Genomic DNA, 25,015 nt, shown 5'->3' on the forward strand with positions numbered 1-25,015 from the left:
GCCAGACACCGTGTTTACAAGTTCCCTAGCAACTGCTGTTTACTCGCTTTTGCCTAGCAACTGTTGTTTACTCGTTGTTGCTAAGCAATGACGTTAGCATTGTCACACTTGCTTGAATGCGGTCAGTTCCCACACAACGTTTCCATAGTTATAACAGAGGGTTCATTTCCATAGCAGCGGCATAGGGTATAAATAACCCAGCTTCGACGAGAAACAGTCAGTCTGGAATCAATCGCCGAGAAAGACAGTCTAGCACTTCATCGAGATATTAGTGTAAGCAGTCATTGAAATACTACGAGTGACAACGATTGTAAAGTGTGTGATTCTATCTATATCTAATACGGCGTAAAGTTATTTGTAGCGTGACATACCCAAACACGCTACAATATTTTATTGCACTAGGTTAAACAAAGAGGAAATATCGTGCGAAAAGAATGACTAAAAGGCGGAACAACTCGCCTCGACGAAAAGAAGACATTGACAGTTATGAAAGCCGTGGTCAACCAAGAAGGAAACGCAGAAAATGGGGTGATATTGCTTCCGAGAACAGCAGATATGCTGATTGTCCTCATTTACCAGCGGTGACTGCAAAGGTGAAGACACCGGTTCGTCGAATAGAAGACACTGACAACTGCAGTGACATTGAAGACACACCTACTGAACCATGCAAAAAGAGGAGAAAAAGGAGTCATAGTGGTTCTGAGAGGAGCAGTGATACTGATTGCCCTCCACAGTTACCCGCATTGACTGAAACAAGGAAGACTCCAAGTTGTCGAACAGAAGAATCTGACAGCTGCAGTGACAGTGATGAAAGCCCTATTAAACCATGCAGAAAGAGCAGCAGGTCGAATAGTGGGGACTCTGAGAACGAAAGCAGTGACTCTGATTGCCCTCTGATAGTATATGCTAAAGTGCAGGGAATTGTGGCTAAGAACAACATGAGTTACCATGACGATGAGCCTGTTTGCGACGATGAAGGAGAAGTCACTGGACACACATCAATGAGATATTCTAGGACTGAAAGAAATAGGAATATTGTTAGGGTGAGTTGTCCTGAGACAGAAGGAACAGAACAGAAGAACAGAAGAATCTGTTGTCGAACAGAAGAATCTGACAGCTGCAATGACAGTGATGAAAGCCCTATTAAACCATGCAGAGAGAGCAGCAGGTCGAATAGTGGGGACTCTGAGAACGAAAGCAGTGACTCTGATTGCCCTGTGATAGTATATGCTGCAGTGCAGGGAATTGTGACTAAGAACGACAAGAGTTACCATGACGATGAGCCTGTTTGCGACGATGAAGGAGAAGTCACTGGACACACATCAATGAGATATTCTAGGACTGAAAGAAATAGGAATATTGTTAGGGTGAGTTGTCCTGAGACAGAAGGAACAGAACAGAAGAACAGAAGAATCTGTTGTCGAACAGAAGAATCTGACAGCTGCAATGACAGTGATGAAAGCCCTATTAAACCATGCAGAGAGAGCAGCAGGTCGAATAGTGGGGACTCTGAGAACGAAAGCAGTGACTCTGATTGCCCTGTGATAGTATATGCTGCAGTGCAGGGAATTGTGACTAAGAACGACAAGAGTTACCATGACGATGAGCCTGTTTGCGACGATGAAGGAGAAGTCACTGGACACACATCAATGAGATATTCTAGGACTGAAAGAAATAGGAATATTGTTAGGGTGAGTTGTCCTGAGACAGAAGGAACAGAACAGAAGAACAGAAGAATCTGTTGTCGAACAGAAGAATCTGACAGCTGCAATGACAGTGATGAAAGCCCTATTAAACCATGCAGAGAGAGCAGCAGGTCGAATAGTGGGGACTCTGAGAACGAAAGCAGTGACTCTGATTGCCCTGTGATAGTATATGCTGCAGTGCAGGGAATTGTGACTAAGAACGACAAGAGTTACCATGACGATGAGCCTGTTTGCGACGATGAAGGAGAAGTCACTGGACACACATCAATGAGATATTCTAGGACTGAAAGAAATAGGAATATTGTTAGGGTGAGTTGTCCTGAGACAGAAGGAGAAGGGGTATCGGATGAAGTTAGGATTTTCTCTCGTCACTCCACTGCTGCTCCCACAACCGAGTCTGGTAATATTGGAGCGGAACCGATGCCATCAACATCATCTGGCGCTGCAGCTCACAAGTCACAATGCCGTAAGGATAAAGAGTCAGAGAACTGTCCGGCTTGTCCCATTTGCTTGGAACAATTTACCACACAGGAAGTTGGGACTATAGACACTTGCGACCATATTTTCTGTGCGGACTGTATCAAGAAATGGGGACAATGTGCCAATACTTGTCCAGTTGATCGACAGGTGTTTTCAATCATTAATGTTCGACCCCATCCAGGTGGAGAAATTATCACAGAGATCCCTTTTGAATCAAGAAGTCAACAACTCTTATTTTGTCGTATGTGTGGCGATAGTGATCATGGAGAGCGCATGCTTATTTGTGATGAATGTAATTTTGCCTTTCATTTTACATGCCTGGCGCCTCCTCTGAATACTACGCATTTGCTTGGATGGACCTGCCCTTATTGCGTCTACAGATTCTTCTTTTCTGATGTAATAGAATTCGCGTCTCAGTGGGTAGACAATGAAAATTTACCTGAATAGTTATACATCAATCCTAGAGGGAGACCAACCAGGAACAAACGAGGGCCACAACAAATGCGCAGAAGGACTTCCCGGAAGCAGACAGACTGACACCCAAGAAATAACAATAATTTTAATTGATTTATATCAGCTCCAAAAGTTCTATAAATGTAGATCTGGCTTTGTGTTCCACTTCTTGCCGTACAACGTCGGTTAATATCCATCCTTGTTTTCTTATTTATTGTATATAACTACATGTTTCGGCCTAACTGGCCATCACAAGATGTATAAGTAGTTCTGATAAAGGAAACTGCTGCACTGTTGTAATGTTTTTAGTTTTTCATCTGTGTAAATGCCTCAGATTGTTCTAGGTTATATGGTTTATTGTGCTGTTGTCATGCATGTGTTTGGTGTGTAATATATGATGTGCTATATGAGAGTTTTGTTTTAAGGTACATACTCATTTGTATTCTGTCCCTGCATATTCCATGTTACTTATGGTTTCGTCGGTTTATTGATTTGTTGATTTCGCTATTCTTGACTGCGGTGACGAAGAACAACCCTCCATAAAATTCGCTACAAAAAAAAAATTACACAACTCCATCAACTTTTTCGACCTCTCAATATACCGCAGTAAAAAAGAGATCGAATTTACAATATACAAATGCCCACTCAATGCCGGGTTTACACGAGTCAAGTCCTGGGTCAAATATCTTGCCTCCGTACTTGCGTGGTTTGGTTCTACTTGACTTGACTTAACTACAGCCTGACAAACGTGTTTTCACGTAGTTCAGTAGATGTTCAAGTAGATGTACACGAAGTGTATACGAATCAAATGCCTGATATGAGAAAGCTGGTAATATTAGCCCTGCCGGCTTGCTCACTTGCATCATCTCTTGTTTACACGTGTAAAGTCAGCGGTCAAGTAGGCGATCAAGTGGTAAAATTCGTGATGGGGGTAGCAGTCAAGTCACTTGTCCACCGTGCAGAACTGCTTGACTTGTCTCGCTACTTGACGCAAGTCGGTACTTGACTTGACCGGAACTGTTTACACGATGCAAGAAAAATATTCTAATTAACTTTACCGCTCTACATGACCGTTTACTTGACCCATGTAAACCCGGCTTAACTCTGATGCTTCAATTGTTTTGTTCCTGAGCCTCAATGCTGGCAGTTGGCGCCTAGGGGCTCAACTGACTTAAATGATCTTCTGTGTTTTTCTATAAACCCTCGGCAGAGACCGCATATAAAACATAGCATTTCTATTGTTGTATGTATTCGTTTCCGTGGAAACGTGTTTATATAATTTTTCCAGAGCAACGGCTGTACGCGTTACATCTCGTTTCCTGACAATTCCTGTATTGTTGCGTGCGGCTGAATTACCTAGCATCGGCTGTTACTCTGGCTCCACAGTTCTTGCTCTGAGCAATTGCGCCACAATACATTGTGTCTGTGTGATTTCCTGTCGCAGTCTTGTTTTATAATATCTGCAAACTTCAACTGCATTACGCGATGACCCGTCCAAGAATTGCCAGTTAGGCGGGAAAATAAATTTGTATCAGCAATATATGGAGAATAAATTCGATTTTGGATTGAAACTTCCCACACTCTTATGATGACATTAAAGTTTACATTTATTTTCTTGTGAAATACTGTATTTTCTTCAAAGAATGCATCCTGTTTAGTTATCCTATATAACTTCTTCGTTTTGTTTTCCGTGTCAACACAGCAACTATGAGAATATTGCGCGTGTTTGCGAGGCAATGCGACAAGAAATTGTGTGGGTTTCGGATTTTAACGAATATTTTTTGAACAGTCACTTTTACACTCGCAATAGTTAATCACAACTTTAAACGTCTTCTGACGTTTTCTCTTCAGTGTTACGACAATCTCGCACGCTAATCTCGGTGAAAGGTCTTCTAGTCTGTTCTCTTGCCGAATACCGACGCTGCTCTTCTAAGGGCAAATATAAAATGAATTAGTCTCAAAGTCAAAGTCAAATTCACATTGCGACTGATGGTCAGTCAGGCAGGCAGGCAGGCAGTCAGTCTTGGTATCGAGCCCAATGTGGGGCGCATGACCTGCCCTAGTCTTAGTCAAAGTCAAAGTCAAAGTCAAAGTGAACTAGTCTCCAAGTCCAAGTCACATTGCGACTGACAGTCAGTTAGTCAGTCAGTAAGTCTTGGTGTCGAGCCCCATTTTGGGGTCATGACCAGATATTTATTACTGTTTGGCATTTACGGTCTTGTTTCTGTGGGCCGCCCTCTCTAACGAGAGGACGGGTCTGCCTTTTGTATATGCTACTGGCTCTTGCCAGTGCAGTGTTTCTCGTGTCCGAGTCTCTTGGGACTCGCGACCACATTTTACCGTCTCAGATTTGAGACTTCCCTTTTCGTCGCCTCCTACGACTCGCAGGGTCACGGTGGAGGTATTAGACCCCGCCTCCACACGGGGATCTCAGAGTCAGCGTCAGAGTCACGGTTACTTTACGACTGGCGGTTTACCGCCAATCAGTTCGTCTTGGCCACAAACCCTTTCAGAATCACGACCAATAATTTTATTTTCTAACTGAACATTTGCGGTTATAGTCCTTATGTAACGTCCTGTCGTCAGAGAGGTCCTCCCCAGTGCAGTCATTTTCAGGTCCGAGTCCCACGGTATTCTTGACCACATTGTACTATCTCAGAATCGAGATTCCCCTAACCTGGAGAGCCAGTTCCCTGTATTTGTATCCCCCCTGGAACAGGATGGCCCAGTTATATCCCCTGGTACTGGATTCCCTTTTCGTCGTCTCCTACAACTCGCAGGACTACGGTGCAGGTATTCGAACCCGCTTTCACTCAGAATGCTTCTGTTTTCTATTTATCATTCCTCACAGAAAGTCCTGTTCGGAGAGAGTCTCTTAGAAAGAGAAGATTTGATGCTAATTAATAGATGAAAGCCTGATATTAAAATGACTCTTAAGGAAATTGAATTGGGTTTGAATGGTTCATAATCGGGTCCGGTGGTGGGATTTTGTGAAGACAGTGATATAGAAGGTAACTTGGAAGCCTGGAAAACCACGAACTACTGAAGGACGCCCAGACTGTGGTGCCATCTGGTGACATCACTGCTGCAACATACTTATATCAATATTGTCCTTCTATATCCATAAAACTACCGGCTTTAACGAAAGAGTTGCGCCGTTCTTCAATATTTAACTAGATATTAAATGCAAGGAAATAAATAGACTTCTTCCCGACACAGGACAGACACATAAATTGCTTCACACTAGCAAAAATATCACATTTTTTATTGGTAGTGGGGTGGGACTAAGTCCCTTGTACTGCGGCCAATTCTGGCCTGTTGTATCAGCCCCAGATGATAGGTGAGGGTGATTGTGGAGCAATTGGTGGAATGAAGATTGGCAGGGGAAACCGAAGTACTCGGAGAAAAACCTGCCCCAGCGCCACTTTGTCCACCACAAATCCCACTTGACCAGACCCAGGATCGAACCCGGGCCACAGCGGTGGGAAGCCAGCGACTAACCGCTTGAGCTATGGTGCGGCCTTCTGGAGAGTAACTTGCTTAAGTAAGGACCGCCTCTGTCTAAATTTTTTCCAGTGCTCTAAATTCTGCAGCTCGTTGTGTTTTGTGATCATTCATAGGCACTAGAACGGCACAATTCACATACGCACGTGTCTTGTTATACGTGTATACGTGAATATCACTTCTGGTTTCATTTTATAACAGTTATCAATTTTTATTATCTACCTTTTATCGCATAATTTTATTTGGGAATGCTTATAACAAACATACACTATGCTACATGCCGGAAGGTCGCGGGTTCATTTCCGATGAGGTCATTGGACTTTTCAATTTACCTAATTCTTCCAGCCGCACTATGGACCTAGGGTCTACTCAGCCTCTAACATAAATGAGTATCAGAAATCTTCCTGATGGATAAAAGGCGGCCGGTGCGTGAGGCTGACAACCTCACCGTCATCTGAGAGCCGATTTTGTAGAAAATGTGGAAGCCTAGACGTCTCACAACCTTATTGACCTCCACGGACTCTTACGGGGGTAGCTTTACCTTTTACATTTAATAAGTTTAAGTATAGTTTCAATGCGTCTGACATTAAACCCCGAATTAAATTGTTGATCGGTTATGAGTAACTTAGTTTTCTGTGCGCTTTCTTCAGGACCGCCTCTATGTGGTCTGAAGATCCATGATTCGTATAATGTAGCTGCAATGAATTTGTGGCAAGGCGCCTGGACAGTTCGTGGTCCGGATAGAGAGCTCTTGCTGCACTGTAGGTCCAGTATTTTGGTCCGTATGTCTGGATACTTTATTCTTCCTGAACCAGACCACTGGGACCTGTAAACAGTAGAACGCCAATTCTCAGAACTGATAATTAACCGAATCACCACAACCAAGGTGTACACGTACGTGTGCTAAAGAAACATCACTGTTTGACTTTTTCAAACAAACTTCCCGAAAACGTAAATTTATAATTACATGCACCTATTAATTATTCATGTTTCATCCGTTTAAATATTTTTTTATTACAGTACTACAGTATAATATAATAGTGTTTACATGAGGTTGGAGAAAACTGCATAATGAGGAGCTTCATAACTTGTACTCTTCTCCAAGCATATTACACGTAGAATGATCAAGTCAAAGGGGATGAGATGGTCGAGGCATTTAGCACAAATTGGGAGGAAGCAGAATGCATGTAGAATTTCGGTGATAAAACTAGAAGAAAAGAGACCAATAGGAAGACCAAGACGTAGGTGGGTGGATTTAAAATTGATCTTAGAGAGAGAGAGAATATGGTGGTATGGACTATATCATCTGGTTCAGAACATAAACCAGTGGACGGCTCTTGTGAACACGGTAATGAACATTCTGATTACATTAAATATTTAGAAATTCTTGAGTAGCTGCACAAGTGGCGGCTTCTCAAGAAGGGTTCGTCTGGATGGAGTTAATTATAATAGGTCTTATTATCGTTGATGAGAATTTGATCCAATTATTCGAATTTTCGGTTATCCGAAACATTTTTGTCAGTAATTAAATCGGACAATCGGCCTTCAACTGTACAACACAACACCTGCTACCTTCGTCGATGATACAGCAATCTTAGCCACACATGACGATCCAGCGAGAGCCTCATTGAAACTCCGAACCATCAGTAGGATTGACGATTGGGCGAAGAAAGGGAGAATTAAAATAAATCAAAGCAAATTCACTCATATTACATTCACCCTACGCAACCAAAATTGTCCGACAGTGCAACTGGGCTATGTTAATCTAACTCAGAAAAGTGAAGTGAAATACCTGAGCATTCATCTGCATAGACGACTGACATGGGCAAAGCACATCAAAACCAAAAGAAAACGCCTCAACCAAAAGCGAAACAAATGCACTGGCTACTGGGAAGATCAACACTACCAATAGACAGCAAACTTCTCATATATAAAGCAGTACTCAAACCCATATGGACCTATGGAATTCAGCTATGGGGGCCAGCCTCCAATTCCAACATCGAAATCCTCCAACGCTTTCAATGCAAGACTCTCCTATCCATTCTGAACCTACCTTGGTACATAAACAACCGCAGGATCCATGAAAATCTACAGATGAACACAGTGCTCAGTGAAATAAAAAGTGGAATACCAAATACTTAAGGAAATTTGAAAACTACAGTAATGTTCTAGCAGCGAACCTAGTAGACAATAGCGAAACTACACATCGGCTGAAAAGATACACCGGCTTAACTCTACCAGACAGACCAGAGTAAAACCAATATACAAGAATTAAAACGATACCTAAGTGAGCAGAAAAAAGTATATGAGTTACGCCGCTGCTAACAACTCATTCACGAGCCAGTACTTATTGAACATATATATCTATTGCAGATTCTGCAGATTATGTATAATAGATTTGTGAAAAAAAAGAAAATTTGCTACCACCTTTAAAGAAGAGGAAAGCGTTAACGTAAACATTGCGTTCGCGTTCTGCTTGTATGCGAGACATGCGTTCATGAAAACCTCGCATAATTAAAGGCAAGCTTTCTCATAGAAATAACATACAAAATATTCCTGCAGAATATGTTTCGGATTCTTATTATTTCAAACTTTGCGCATAACGTGAGATTTACTATATCGCGCTATATTTAAAATTCGCATGAATGCGACCGCACTGTATTTGGGTGAGTGGGAGAACACTGACGGGGGCGCTCAAAAACAAATGGCTGCTCGAATACTTACCGCCATTTGTACAGCCCTGATTTAAAAAAGAGTTTCTTTCCTTTTACATAGCTATGATCTGTACCCCTCCGCGCAGGGCCACATCAAACACTCCCATTGGTCAACAACGATTACACAGTCATTGCCGTCTATTGGTTGGCAGCAAATTGGGAATACGGCTTTTACTGCCGGCTCGGAGGCTCCTGGCTCCGGCTGTTAATTGGACGAATAAACTGTCGCCTGGGCAAGACTTGGCTAAAGGCCTTCACGGTACCGGATGTTTATGATTATATAACAAGATTATGCAGGCAGCAAGCAGAAATCATACAAAATCATGAAACTGCGAATGTTTACAGTAGAGGACAAGAAGAAATCCGGCACAAAGTGGCTTCAGTTTGGCGGCAGTCAGGCTTACGGCCGTTCAAGTAACTAAGCGGCTGTTGTAGCTTGAGCTAAGTAAGGAAGGAAGCAATCTGCTTACAAAGCCTGGACTGACAGAGGTTATGTATGTAATATAGGCTTATATATTTTTGTCCGTTAATGGCTACACACGGGTAATATTATATTTAAGCATCCTGTTGCACTCCATACGATAAATAATATAATGATACAAATTTCGTCCCAAGTGCAAACAATATATTATGTGTCCTTGATCTTGCTCCTCTACACTACATGTTTCGCTCTCAGACGGCCATCATCAGGTGTATAACACTCACGTCGCTGTCACACTGCACCCAGACCAAAATTTAACATTTAAAACACTTTCCTTGTTATTATCAACATCTACTTCGTTGATATCTGTCTGGTTTGTAGATTATTTTACACACGTTAATTTTGACGTTCCTGTAGTAGCACTATAAAATCTTTAGTTCTAATTTTAAAATCTTTTAAAATTTTTCTCTAAATTTTAAATTTAAAATTGTTAGGGTCACTCGCCCCTTGTCTAAAGTGCTGCAGCGGCTAGTTCTTGTTTCCACACTATAGGTGTTATCCTGTGTAGTCTTCCTGTGTGCGTGCCGCTGTTATTCTTTACTACGTGTGCTCTCTTCCCCCCCCCCCTCTCACGAAGGTTTCATCTCTGCCCTATGATCACAGTTCAGTTCTGGGTGTTCCATTTCATCTGATGAGCAATTTTTTACACGACTCGCATACGTAACGTAATTAAACCATTAACATATTCATTGCTTGGCGCGTGACCGGGTGGACCTGGGCAATCCGTCATGCGTGACGTCACCATCCCCCTTACTGTCAGCAAGAACAAATAATTGGGCTGTGCAAGATTTGAGGTTTTCACGGCGGTGACTATGAAGAATGCTGTCTTCTGGGATGTGGCGCCGTGGAGATCTTGTGTGAACCGATATTTCGGAGGAACGTATTGCTTCCATCTTCATGGAGATTAAGGTGCATGCGCACGTTCTACACGGCGCCGCACCCCAGAAGACGGCGTTCTTCAAATAATAAGGCTGTACTGCATCTTCTTTACATATCACAGCAAGTAATTGTGGGTGGGTAGAATGCCCTTTACAGAGGCATTTATACCAATTTTACGCCGTAAAACTGCACAGTCGCTCTCCACCGCCCTCTTTCTATTTGTGGATAGCGTCATCTTGTTCCCCCCCCCCCCAGTAGTNCCCCCAGTAGTCTGTGGGAGGGCTGGGCAAGATATGGCCGGCGAAAGAATTCATATCTGCTTCAGGTTGGTGCTGCTCTTGTTAATATATTACCCTCTGACATTAAGGGAGGAACATAGACTGAGGGTAGATTCTAAAGGGTTCTGGCGATAGTGGATGACACAGAGAATTGCTGGTTTTTGAACTTTCTCCATCGTCCGGAATTCAAGGTATTAGGGGACACTCTAGGTAACAGAGGACACGGAGTTTCCGAAACGTCGTGTCGTGTCCGATGATAGAGAAAGTCCATAGACTGAGGGTGTAGGGTGCTGGGGAGAATATGTGGACCGAAGAGAGACGAAGTGACTGGAGGGTTGAGCACACTGCATGATGAGGACAACTTGTACTCTTCGCCAAGTATAATTAGAACGATCAAGTCAAGGAGTTCGAGATGGGCAAGGTAAGTAGCATGCATAGAGGAGATGAAAAATGCATATAGCCATATGAAGGAGGCCACTAGGAGGACCTAGATGTAGATGGGATGATAATATTAAAATGGATTTTAGAGAGATAGGATAGGGTGATATGGATTGGATTTATCTGATCAGGGTAAGGAGCAGGGATTTTGTGAACATGATAATTCACACTGGACCAGTGACTGATATTAGCGAGTGCTTTATAAATACGTTGGTCGCAATGTGACATTGACTTTGCTTGACCAGAAGCTGAATGCCGTTCGTCAGACAGGCGAAGCCGCGTGCCAGAATGTGGGAGGTTCCCACGTCTTATTACAGACATCACAGCAAAATGGCCGCCCGTCACTATGTATGCACTGATGTGTCATCAGATCCCTGTGACGGCTGAATGACTTTGTAAGATACAACCACAAATATCATTATAACGCATATTTATTCTACAGTTCATATTGGAAGAAATAATTTCAGCATTAATGTAACATTAGTAAGTACAGTAAAACAAAGATACTTAAACTTATACAACGACAGATTATATAAAACTACAGATCTCCTGGAATTTAACATTAATGATCAGGAAGCGAGTAGCGAGTCAGAACGTTCTAATATGTAATCCCGCACTCCAGAACAATTTTCCAGTTCTAACTACCAAATTTCAATTTAAGAAAATTGTAATCTCAGAAATGAAATTTTTCTTGGTTATTAGTACTTCAGTTTTCAACGAAACTTCCCCTACACTTGATTCCAACCAACTGTATAAAACAATAAATCATAACTGGGTCTGTATTTCTCATTTCAAGATTTCCTCGCAATTTTCTTTGGAATAATACTACCGTATTTACGCATGTATAGGCCGCAGCACAATTTTCAGACAGAAATTATAGAAAAAATAATTTTCTTGGAATATTATTTCAGGAGTAGAAATTATTCCGAAATTTGGCAACGTTTAACATTCCTAAGTTCGCAACTAGCTAAAATAACGGTACCGCTCGGAACAAAGGCATTGCGGGGGAGAGTTATAACCTTTTCGCCTTTACTTGACTTGCCTGGTTAGTTCTGAGTGAAACATGGGTCGAGTAAGAGCAGGTTATACGTCTAAATTTAAACTTCAAGTGGTGCGTTACGCACAAGAACACGGAAATCGAGCAGCAGGGAGAAAATTCGACGTTGACAAAAAAAATGTGTGTGATTTCGAATATTTCGAATATAAGCCGCACCCCAGTTTTCCTCTTGAATTTTTGACAAAAATGTGCGGCCTATACATGCGTAAATACGGTATATATCCAAGTCTCTACTGTATTGAAATCGGTATCATAAATCAGCCTGTCCTACAAGGAGTTAATGCGATAAAAATGAACATGAAACTAACCAGAGAACATAACAAAGAATAAAATACTTGAACAGTTCTATCTTCTGACATATAACGCCGTGCAGTACGGTTTAGTTTAACCGGACTTTTGTAGGAACATACCAGAATCAGCTCTATCTTTAGGGCGGAAGGCTACGCAAGCAAGTAATCAGCAGAAGCAAACAGCAAGCAGGGAAAACCGTGTACACAACCCCAAGACCTATGTACTTGCAAGCCAGTAAATCTGCTGCCATTGGCTGTCCATGGGAAACTAGGGAACAGCTTGGAAATAGCTCCCACAAACACTGGTTGACGATTCTTTGATTAAGGAGAACCCGTGTGGAGGCGGGTCGAATACCTTCACCGTGACCTGCGAGTCGTAGGAGGCGACGAAAAGGGAAGTCTCAAATGTGAGATAGTAATATATGGTAGCGAGCCCCAAGGGACTCGGACCCGAGAAATACTTCGCTGGCGAGGACCAGCAGCATATACAAAAGACGGACCCGTCCTCTCGTTAGAGAGGGCGCCCCACAAAAACAGGACCGTAAGTGTCAAACAGTAATAAACATCTGGTCATGAGTCCCAGATGGGGCTGAACACCAAGACTTACTGACTGACTGGGGCCGCGCCATAGCTCAAGCTGTTAGTCGCTGGCTTCCTACCGAGGCGGTGCGGGTTCGATCCCGGGGTCTGGTCAAGTGGGATTTATGGTGGACGAAGTGGCGCTGGGGCAGGTTTTGTCCAAGTACTTCGGTTCCCTCTGCCAATCTTCATTCCACCAATTGCTCCACAATCACCCTCACCTATCATCTGGGGCTGGTACAATAGGCCAGAAGTGGCCGCAGCAGAAGGGACTTAGCCCCACCCCACTAGCAATAAAAGAACAACTAAACCTGTAATGCAACACGTCAGATGACGGACAGAACAGTCACGAATATCAAATATCAAACACTCAAGCACACATTAGTACAAATGAATAATTTAGGTAATCAGTAAGGCAGTTAACTGGTTAGATAATAGTTTAAAACAGTGGATAAATAGGTCTACATATAAACAACATCACTGTCTTCGCTCGCTTGGAAACCGGGATCGCGGGTTCGAATCCCACTCAGTGCATGGATGTTTAGTTTGGGTGTGTGCGTTTTTCTGTGTTTGTGTACAGGTGGAGGCCTTGCGACGAGCTGATCACCCGCCCAAGGAGTCCTACCGAATGTGTAAGATCTAGTAAAACCGAAGTGAACGGAGTTCATGGAGGTAGGCCTAGGCCCACTGGGGCTGTAGTGCCAAGGAAAAAAATAAACATCAGTGGATTACATTAAAATAGCTCAGTAATTAAACATTTGTCTGTCCTCCAGAAGACCTTGAACTATAAAAAAAAGTTTACCATTTAGTAATACATTAGAAATGAAATAATTTAGAATTTTAAAACAAAATAGCTTCGAGAAAAAATTATCACTAACTTGTTGCTTAAAATGTCAGCACTTTTCCAATATCCTGAGAACGCGTCTCCTACGGCAGAAACAATTATATAATACACCGTTATTTTTTAATTTTACGTAAATAACACTCGTAATGTAATTATTTGTTAAAGAAGCTCACTAGTAACAGAGGAACAGTAGTTGATCCAGTGGCGTATGCGTTCTGATAGTTCACATAATAGAATCGTCTCACACACACAGCTCTGCCAGAAAAACAGCTACACACGGAACAAGTCCGACAGTCAAAAGCATAAAATTCCCCGCTACATCTGACAGTTTCAGACTTTTCTGAGCAATTTCCACGTCGCTGGCATCGACTTCCGGGTCAGTTCCTAATTTCGTTTCGTATTTGGTGTCTTCATCCCATTTGTCCACCAGACCGGCCTGTGTTATTCTGCCGAACAAAACATGAAGCCTCTCTAGATAGGGCGATCCCTTAGGAACCATGTATGACATGAAATACGCCCTTGGTGCTTCATTAAGTATGTGGAGAATGCCTTCACCGTAACGCTTCATGAGCCACGTGGCCTTTCTTCTGCTGCAGACCAGCGACGTATTTTTGTATTTCTTCATTTGGCTAATGACAGACAGGACATCGGATTCATAAGCCAGCTTAACTCTTAGATGTTCCATAGAATCAGATTCGTTGAAGGTGTCCATGAGGTTGGGATTCATGGTAAAAACGGAGAACCCTGCCTCATCAAGTTGCTGCAGTGTGTCAATGTCCCTGCCAAAATGAGGATTTGTTACTATGTCAAGCAATAATCCTTGAAAGTTACACATTATAAACCAACTGAATATTAAACATGACGAAAGAAGCAATCTCTGAGGAGAAGATTTAGTTTTGGTAAGAGAACTCAGTGGCATATTTATGAAGATTGCCAACATATCAGGAATATTTGTGAAGAGAAACGCCTCATGTCTTTTATTAGAATCCTTCTTTTCTTCGAATCGCCTTAACAGATACCACACTATAACACCTGACGAGAAAGATACCAGCATATACTGCCAATGAATATATTTCAAGGATTTATAAACCACTAACCAGACATGAATTTGAACTGATTTAGGTACAAGAACTACGATTTCCTGATGACGTATGGCGGGCATGGTGAACTCTATTTCCTCAGTCCCATAGTACTTTAAATAGATTTCATTCACAGCAATATCGGTACGTCTGTTGATCAAGTCTGCCATTGCGCCAGTGAAATTGCCGTTTCTCTTTTTGTAACCGATTCTTTCATTGTTTTCTGGTGGTACAATTACAGGTGTAAAATTCATATATTTAGCGATGATGTTCAGAACTTGTCCATCCCTCCCTTTACCGATCCACATGTCAGTCAAGTTGTCATACTCCACAACTGCTGTAGGTCTATCAGTAAACATACTGATCTGAAGTGTATGGCCGTGCAGATCACTGATTCTGTCTGCGTAGTTCTTAGGTAACTCTTGTAGCGTCTCGGGGTCTACTACCCACATCAGTGTTTTTCTGTCCAAACTTTCCACACGGAATGGGTCATACGCGAATATATATTCTGCATTTTCCTTGGCCGAAGAATTTATCAAAATGACGTTCAAAATTCCGCGCTCATTCCAAAGAAAATCAAATATGTTATGATTGCTTGTAATGTCATTATTACTGAACATTATCAGGATTAAGAAGTTCTCCTGAGGTCTCCAAGTGTTCTGCGGGTACTTGTTCTTGGACATCTCTAAATACAGAGAGAGGGAGGAGCAATTTGGAGCTATGAGTAAGTGGGAATGTTCACTGGTAGGGGTATACTCTTTTTGGAGGTTGGGGTCTCCCATTGTCAAAATAATGGGAATTCTCAACAACTCATTAACTCTAGACATCACATGCATCGCGTAGGAGTTAAACGTGTTAGACGTGGACTCCAGAATTACTACGGACAAAACACGAGAATTACTGAAGTGGTAGGAACACGCGACCCACAGGTGAGTTCCCTGAAGCGCTGCGTCAGCTCTTCCCCACTCCTCAAATTTCTGTCGTTCCAGCCTTCCGATTAGTCCCACTGATTTAGAAGAGGCTGCAGAGTGAAGCTGAAGTGTTAGCATCGCAAATGTTGGCAGCAGCATCTTTCTTATCGGGAAAAAAAAAATGTTAGTATGTTATGCAAACACTGGCTAATTAAACCTCGCTGAACTTGTATATTTACTCTCTTAGTGTTGCAAGCAAGTATCAGCACTGCAATACAGATGCTTGTACGCCATTTGACTAGTAAGTTTGTATCCAGATGGGTTTCCATTTCGAATTTACGCTATCCTCTTCCAAAGCTGCCATTTTATCTTGTAAGCTGTTCAGCACTTTGACTTATAACTCGATAAATTAAATGCTCGCTTGCATGCTCTAAAGGACACAACAATATTATTGGGCAAAAATGACATCCATATTACATAATATTTAGCTGGACGAAGAAAATGTTACACGTGAAGTGACCGATATTGTCATAATTGCAAGCATATCTTCGAGTCCATACGCCGCACTTGCTCTATGAAGTGATTTTAATGGATTCAGTCAACAATTCATAGCATGCGAAATACTCGTATATTAAATTATGTCTCAGCTGTTCATGATATTGTTATACGTTTCGTCTTGAGGTGAACTTGGCACGAAAATAACTATCCCGTTGTCTTAACAGTCTGCATTTACAGTTCAACCTACTGCCACTAAATATACAAAATGGACTCTTATTCATGCAGTTAATAACAGAAATATATAATACAGGAAGTTTAATGTGTCTCCAGAGACTGTCCTACGAAGTCATTTCATATATCTTCACGACATTAAAATTAACTGTCAGCCGGAAATTACTAACGAGGGAATTAAATTCCATATGGTCTGTGAGAGAAATATTATTCTTATTGGTTACCTGCTAATCGAGGAAAAAATGTCGGAAGTGTATAAAAATGACATGTTTATTACAAGGTAACTTAAATAGCTCGAAATATTTCTCTCTGTTACAGACAAAGAAAGCTACAATATTAATGGCATCAAGCTTCCAGTAACATAAAATTATCACATCAACTCCTGAGATATTATAACTGAAAAACATTTCATTACCATACCGAAACTAGTTGATGTGGCAAGCAACCAAAAATATAACAGTAACAGACATGCCCTTTTGATTTTAAAATGGTAGACACAGACGTATCTGAAATAAAGCTGTAAGTAGATCTTATATTTTAGCATCCCGTCGTATTGAGGCATCATCTTTATTATCAAAGTACCCGTCAATAATGTAACAATTTAAAATACATTAGGAATATATTTCACACTAAAAATGTATTTCAATATATTTTGATGTTGTTAAAATCATTACATGTCAATAGGACATCAAAAGCATATTTTATACATTAAAAGTGATTATCCAATTTTCTAAAATGTTTTTAGTCATATATTTCTTCTAGTTATACGGCATGTTTCGGCCATATGGGCCATCATAAGGTAATTTCTTTTCTTCTGGGGAGACCACTATAATGTATACTTATTCACTGTGCTTCCATGCACGTCAATATTTTGTTTCTATCTCATGATCAGAATGCCGTCCTTGCATCAGATATCTGGACTGTCAGTCGGTCAGTCAGTTAAATTTCTGCTGGTCCTCGCCAACGCAGTCATTTTTTTTTTTATTTCGTGTCCCACTGGACTCATGGCCATATGTTACTCTCTGACGAATCTGGGAGCCATCAACCTCCATACCTGGACGCTCAGGTCTATATACATTTATGTCCCCCCCAAGTCAAGTCAAAGTCAAAGTCACGTTGCGACTGACGGTCGGTCAGTCAGTCTGTCTGTCTGTCTGTCTTGGTGTTGAGCCCCGGCTGGGGCTCATGACCAGATGTTTCTTTTTAGATGAAAGTTACTGTCCTGTCCATGTGGGGCGCCCTCTCTGACGAGAGGTCGGGTCTATCATTTGTCAGTCATAGTCAGTAACTCCATTGTCAGTATTTACATCTATTTACACTTTAATTTTGGCCTTAATTTCTACTTCTATATACTATATACGTATACAAGGCCTCTGTCAGTCCAGGCTCAGTACAGCAGATTATGTCCTATTTCTAGTAGTATTCGCTACCACGGCAGTCTAATTCACTTGAACGGTCGTATGCCTTACCGCCGCCAAGGACAGGGTGGCCCAGTTATACCCCCAGGTACCGCGTTCTCTTTTCGTCGCTTTGTACGACTCACAGTGCTACGGTGAGTCGTAAAAGTTTAATGTTGCGTATATTATACTACATACACTTGGTATTAAACCTGTCTCTCTTGTTTCTTCATGGTGTGCTCTATTTCGCTTGATACTTTAATATCAATCCATTCAGATAACAATGTTACCGTCAAAGTAGAACTAAATGTTCTCGTAAAAATATATTTCAAAATGGTCACAAAGTCGGTTTGGGGTACAACGTACCCACAATCCGACAACTACGTAGCTCCATGACGACGGGGTTCTCGTATCTGTGTTGGCAACAATGAGGGGCTCTCGATCCACTCGATATGTTCTAGCCGATAAAGGAATGTAAATTCGTAGCTGTGTTCAGTGTGCATTCTTGTGTGGACGAAGGTTATGGTCGTTATGGTATTGTGCTTACACCGCTTTGATATTATAACTTCGTATTTGCGTGGTATCCGAAATTGAAGACGCTGTTAAAGCTGAACCAAGTATGCAGGTAATTCGCATGTACATATCTCAGAATGTCATATTAAATGGTGAACTGAACCTCCTATTTTGTTATACTGTTGGATTAGTTGAATAGGTACATAGATGTGCTTCTCTTAGGAAAATATGTTGGGGCCATAAGTCAGCATTTCGCTGTAGGAGCGAGACGGAATATAGGAATTTCGCGCATGTGTGAGAATCATGAGTATTTCTTCCTGGAGGCCGAAATTACTGAACACACATTTTGACGTGGTGCGCTAGTGAGCAAAGCACTGTAGAGCATGTATGTATGTAGATTTTTAGAAGGAAAATGCTACCCCTTACAGAAGATGATGGAAGGTCTTTGTTCAGCATTTTTAAATAAAGTCACTATATTAAGCGTGATTTTGCCATAGATGTTGGAAGTTAAAGACCACATAGCAACAAATTCTCTTGACACTAGACAAAGGTGATCTTCCATGATTTCAAGAATGGCATTCCGGTTTTCAGTCTGTCTTTCAAAGCGCATGTTTTATTTCTACAAACTATTTTAGGTCACACATATTCAGAATTTTAGGAAAGTGACAGCTGTGTTTTTTGGAGACACTCTGTAATTAATCAACCAAAGGAGAAAACTGTTCAGGTTCTTGAAGCACTGTAATGCACCAGCACATATGGAATGAAGATTTGTATTCTTATTATTCTCCATTCATAAAATATACATGAATCATATTCAGTATAACTTCTGTACTAGTGCATTTTAATACAAGCCTATCATATAGTTTCTCCCCATTAATGTGTCCTTTACATCTGCAGTAAATTCCTGTCACAGTATTCAGAAGTGAAGTGTATGAGGAAAGTGTGCGCTCTGTTTTCATTCATATAGAATCCCATGAAGTCCTATCATATGGAATCCTGCATTTTTTTAATGGTTAAATGATAGAGACCTGTAATAAGTGCATTTGTTATTGCATTACACAATTCATTTTGATGTGAAATGTGTCTGCATGTGGTTTTTACATCAGTTAATGCATTGTCTTTATTATGCACAACTTCCTTCACTCCAGGCACTATTTTGCTTGCAGCAAAGGCAGAAATTATATAAAAAAGGAATGAGTGGTCAGCAATTTGCTGTAAGCTGTTCTGGAATAATGCTAAAATGTTTTGTAACTGATGAAATTTTGTTTCTGTGGGTTTATTGATGATGTTGCCAGTAAGGAGAATGTGTAGCATGGGATGGTACAATGATTGAAAGACTGGAAAGGACTTGGAATAAAATGGCCATGGCATATTTGAGGTACTATCCCAGCATTTGCCTGGATGGAATGAGAAAAACCACAGAAAGTCTCAGTCAGGTTAGCTGGTATCCTGGCTAAGATCTGAACCAGGCATCTCCCAAATAGAAGACTAGAGCATTGCCTTTAGGCCAGCCTATTCAGTACTAGTAATTGTGTTTTACATAATTGTTTTCTGATGTAGGTGTTTATGTGCAGGCAATAAGCATGTCTTATATTAAGTTTGAAAGCTCAAGAGTGAAAGAAGCCGAAAGGAGAGAGAAGAGACGAGCAAGGGAAGCCATTTTGAAAAAGGTAATTTGAAGTTCTCATAATTGTGACTGAAGAGTGTGATTTTCTGAGTTATTATGACTTGTAGTTCAGTAGAAGTCCACCACTGCTTTGGAGGAAGTTCAGTCTTCAAGGTTGAACATTATGCTAAGCAAACAGCAGGCAGTGAGCAAAGCCTGCTTCTCTGCTTGCTGCCTGTTCATTACTGGTTTCTTGTTTGGCATTCTGTCCATTACTAAAGATGGAGCCAATGTAATCCACTAAAATGTGTGTGGGCTTTGGTAGAAGCCCAAAGTGTTATAACCCAGAGGTCATACTCTTTGTCAAAACAGTTCATCACCATAGTTACTTACGGAGAGAATTGTTGATTGCAGTGTGAATTTGACTGACAGCAGATCCTTAACGCCCGTGAGACATGAGGTCTCATAGCAGTGGATGTGATGCATACTGTTTTTCGGGCTGTAATACCACATAGTGTGGTATACTTTTACCAGGCTGAACAGTATCACATCCCAGGGGACAGTATTTTTCAATACTTCCTCTTAGTTAATTCACACTGTGCATGGACAGGAAAGGTAAAATAAGATAAAAGTTGTTCTTATGCTTAATTAAGACTACATCAAGAAAATGTATGGGAAGCGGAGGTATGTTTCCATGGATTCATGTCAGCACTAAATGTAGGTAATGGTCAGGTTCTGTACTGGTTGCATTAGCTCATGTGAAGTGTTGATAGTATTCAGTGGCTAGGAAGGTGGGTGGGCTGCAGAGCTGGTCTGGTTGTAGAGCCAAAGAGAAAAATCTCTGCCCTTCCTGTAACCTGTCTGTAACAGCAGCGCCATAGCTCAAGTGGTTAGTCGCTGGCTTCCCACTGCGGCGGCCCGGGTTCAATCCCGGGTCTGGTCAAGTGGGATTTCTGGTGGACAAAGTGGCACTGGGGCAGGTTTCCTCCAGGTATTTCAGTTCCCCTGCCAATCTTCATTCCACCAAATTCTCCATTATCATAATGACCCGGGGCAGGCTACAATAGGCCAATCTGTGGTTGCCATGCCGAGTGGACCCAGTTGGACTCAACCCCCCACTAAGTGAATTTTTTTTAAATTAACCTGTCTATATGCTGACTGTGCTGGTGGTGGTCTGAATTATGACTTATTGTTTCCAAAAGATAAATTTGTGCTGAATAATATTGCAAGATGTAAAGTGTAAATTATACACAGTAACCTGATGTTTCTAGGCTGAAGCAGATTACATCCGGAAAAAAGAAAAAGATGAGAGAGCCCGACTCAGGGGTGATGATAAGTGGATACTTCCATCTCTGGAAGCAAGAATAAAGGCAGAAACAAACAAAGAAAAGAAAAAGAAACACAAGAAGAAAAAGAAAAAGTCTAAAAGGAAGAAATCTTCTAGCTCAGTAAGTAGGTCACTTTGTATAGGATTTGAGATTCTCACAGTGGTGGTCATGAAGAGATTTCTTCCGAGATATAATGCTGTGTAGTCCTTCGAAAGTTGGCCGTCACCAACATATTCAGGGTTGAAAAGTAAGCCAAGCCAGCGGAGCTCTGCTTCATACTGGTGTCTTACTTGGCTTACTTTTCAGCCTTGAAGGTGGAGGTGGCATGTTCCTTCAAAATATTGGTTGACTTTCAATGGAGTACACCAGCATTATATCTAGAGAAGGTAAGACTTCTTAGGTAATTCAGTGTTCAGAACTTTGAAGAAATGAAGACTGTTGTTGTCAGGAGTATTGAACACTGTTCTGAGCATGTACTTAATGAATCAGTCATTGCTTCATGAACTAATTGACTGCTTGGAGCTTAGGTCTTCATGAGAAGCTGTAAGTTACTCATCTCCCACCTTTTATGAAATGAAGAGGCTCATTTTTGTGTTTAACAGTGCCATCACTGGGGCCTGTTGAGAGTCAGTTCCATCCAGCCCACAACCTGAAACTTGTTTCAGTACTATCCCATCATTTAGCGGCCTCCGTAGTCTAGGGGTAACGTTCCCACCTCATGACTCAAGATATGCGGGTTCAAACCCAGCAGAGGTCGTGGAATTTTTAAGGGCGGAAAAATTCAGGGAACAAATCCTCTGGGAGGGACTTTAAGCCGTGGGTCCCGTGTTGTAGATTTACGGCATGTAAAACATCTTCATGTCTCTAGGAGACCTCTGAGAAAAATTAGGCAACAAGTTTCCTGCCCAAGTAGTTTTCAATGCCTCTGGTAGATGGGGGAAATATCAGGTACCGAGGGCCGACCTCGTTGGCTGAATGTGGCTGGTAGCACGCACCAGTACCCGTAGGGTATGGTGACAGTAGAAATTAAAGGGGGACGCACAGTGGACCAATAATTGGTCTAAGTGCATGGGGAAACCCACCCCCTCTAATAATAATAATAATAATAATAATAATAATAATAATCCCATCATTTGCACTTATGACTCCCAAGTAGTCTCTTGCCTTTAGGTTTTCTAACTAAAGCTGTGCACAGGTTTCATTTGTTTAGCATTATCATTGCCTGAAAAGCTGTGTATTTAAGATTGTGTGGGTCAGCTAAGGTCAATACCGAGAAATTAAAATTTTTGAACTGTATGTTTTAGGTAGTGAATTATTTGAGCATCGGACTGGCTTTTAGGTCCTCGAGAAGGACTCTGTTCCATGAAGTTCATTAGCATGTGTAATTAACATAACATGCAGAATGGAGCTACATCATTTTATGGATGAAATGAGACGAACTTGGTTTAGTCCAAAAATTGTATGTCCTACTTATAATGCTTACAGTTTTCAGACACAGCCAATGAAAGTGAAGAGGAGGATGAATGGGTTGAGAAGGTTATTGGCACTTCTGAACCTGTTGCTGACAAGACATGTGAAACAGTGACTGCAGGGAAAAGTCACTTAGGACCAAGTCAGGTTGAAAATGGGCCAAAAAGTGTTGTTTCACAGGAGAAACAAGGTATTGTTTGTTTTGTACTCCATACCTGAGGGTCTTTATAACATGACACCAAGGGTATACTCCTAAAAGAACTAGTGCCACATTAGTCCAGCATGAGTTCTTGGTCGAAATCGTGGGTAAAAATCACAATCCTTAACCATTTTCATTACTGAACAATAGTTTTACACTTTCAAATGAAGGATTTAATGAGAGACAGCTCCTGAAACGTGCATCTCTTAAGAGACTGGCACTGCTACTTCACATATTGGAAAGAAAAGTTATAAGTACTTATGTTTCACATCAGTGTCTTTAAAACATGTGCCCGGGCAGTACTGTGACGTTCAGGCACAAGGATATTACTCTGGATTCCTGTGGTATGACTGCAGTCCTGGATGACATGTAATAATATTTTCATATTCCATATTATTATGTTTGACCACATTAAATGTTGTGTATGTATAACCAGTGCCTTTTTTGTGTGTGAAAAGGAAAGCAACCTATACTTTTGTGCATGTGTCCTACTTTTAACTTTGGAATCAGCTGCTCATTTTTCATGAAATATGGTATAAGCGTTATGCCATTGTATTAAAATGTGATTGTTTTCCAAGAATGCATTTAATATATTTTTGTAATGGATTTTCTATTTTACAGAAGATGCTGCTGTCAAAAAGGCGCTGTATCTATGTCTATGTATGACATTTAATTTCAAAGAGTACTCAGTTTTATTGTCCAGATCATTTTGTTATGAAAACTGCAGGTAATTCCTGTAATTAGCAACTTTCCTATGCCATGGTACCATTAGCAGTGGAAAGTACGTAGTCTGTTAGCATAAGCTAAGAAATTTAGATGATCACAGGGGGAAGAACTTACATATATGGGTTATATTTAGTGAAGTTATGGTTGTAATTCTCTCATAAACATGGTGTTCAAAGTAGACTACAGTTTATGCAGAGGATGTGCAATAAGAAAAGGCCCTGAATTAGTAATCATAAATCAGGCAGTAATTTAACAGTGAAAATGAAATGTGGCAACATTGTGTACTTTGCAGCACTTATCTGCTGCCAGTCTACCCTGTTTGTGCCATTTCCATTACAAATGTACGTGGGGAAATCATAAAATTTTAATTATCATCCACAAGAAACAGACACAGGTGCAAGAAATTGTATGTGAGTTAGTCCTTCTCTACATATGCCCCCTGCAAGGCCACACATTTTCCCCAACGATACATTAGCTGTTGGATACCTTGATCATAGAAGGTCTTATTTTGACTGTTCAGGAAGTTCTCCACTGCAGAAATGATGTCATCATCGTCCTGGAATTGCTTGCCTAGTAAGAGGTGTTGGTAAGGAAGTTGAAAGCAGTAAACTCTTAAGTATGGAAATATGTTTACAGAGAAAAGTCAAGTTTCGTCAGTGAGAGATGAATGGATGACTCTACCAGGCTTGTTTCCATGTTTGTCACGTGAACAGCTAAGAGAGCAGTCACGTCACTCGCATAAGACAGAGGAACAGCAGCAGAAAGACAGATGCATACTGGATAGAGTGAGTTAATTTTACACAGTGCACCTATAATAATTAAGGATCTGGGATAGCATAATTGCTATAGCAACTGGCTACGGGCTGGAAGACTGAAGGGTAGGAGTTTTAGTCCTGGTGGGGTCAAGAATTCTCTCTTCTCCACGTCATCTAGACCAGCTCTGGGGCCCACCCAGCCTCCTATCCAGTGGGTACTGGGGACTTTTCCCCTGGGGCGGTGGCTAAAGTAGCATGAATGGGAAGCTGGCCACTCACCTTCAACTAGTGCTGAGGTCAAGTAAGTGTGGCTCTATACATCCACTCCCCCATATACCTTCATGGCGTAGTGGTTAACCCGTTGCCGTGGTTCGTCGTGTATGTTTCGTCAGGGATTTAAATCGTCTGGGGGGGTTCGACGTGTATGTTTCGTCCAGCTGCACACGTATGTTATAACGCCCATAATAATTGATGGTTTTGCTGTAGATTGTTAGATTTTTCACTGGCCTGTTGTCAGGAGGACTGTATTTAATGACACACGCGTTTAAGAGCGCTAAGTCGTCGTTACATATGCCTGTCTTGCAGCAACGTTCCTGTGG

The 25,015-nt window shown here is 41.4% G+C and overlaps 1 protein-coding gene across 1 annotated transcript in view; it reads left to right on the forward strand.

Moving 5' to 3' along the window:
* Positions 1-18,293: 18,293 nt before the first annotated feature.
* The window catches only part of LOC111866788 (CWF19-like protein 2), a 32,102-nt gene continuing 25,380 nt past the window's right edge, over positions 18,294-25,015 (forward strand). Inside the window, exons 1-5 of the mRNA XM_023856045.2 lie at positions 18,294-18,444; positions 19,893-20,002; positions 21,210-21,386; positions 22,752-22,926; positions 24,298-24,446. Coding sequence (XP_023711813.1) covers positions 19,916-20,002; positions 21,210-21,386; positions 22,752-22,926; positions 24,298-24,446 — 588 coding nt within the window. The 5' untranslated portion in view covers positions 18,294-18,444; positions 19,893-19,915. The remainder of the gene's footprint in view (positions 18,445-19,892; positions 20,003-21,209; positions 21,387-22,751; positions 22,927-24,297; positions 24,447-25,015) is intronic.

This window comes from Cryptotermes secundus, unplaced genomic scaffold, assembly GCF_002891405.2.
Source record: "Cryptotermes secundus unplaced genomic scaffold, Csec_1.0 scaffold384, whole genome shotgun sequence".
In the NCBI taxonomy this organism is placed as follows: Eukaryota; Metazoa; Arthropoda; class Insecta; order Blattodea; family Kalotermitidae; genus Cryptotermes; species Cryptotermes secundus.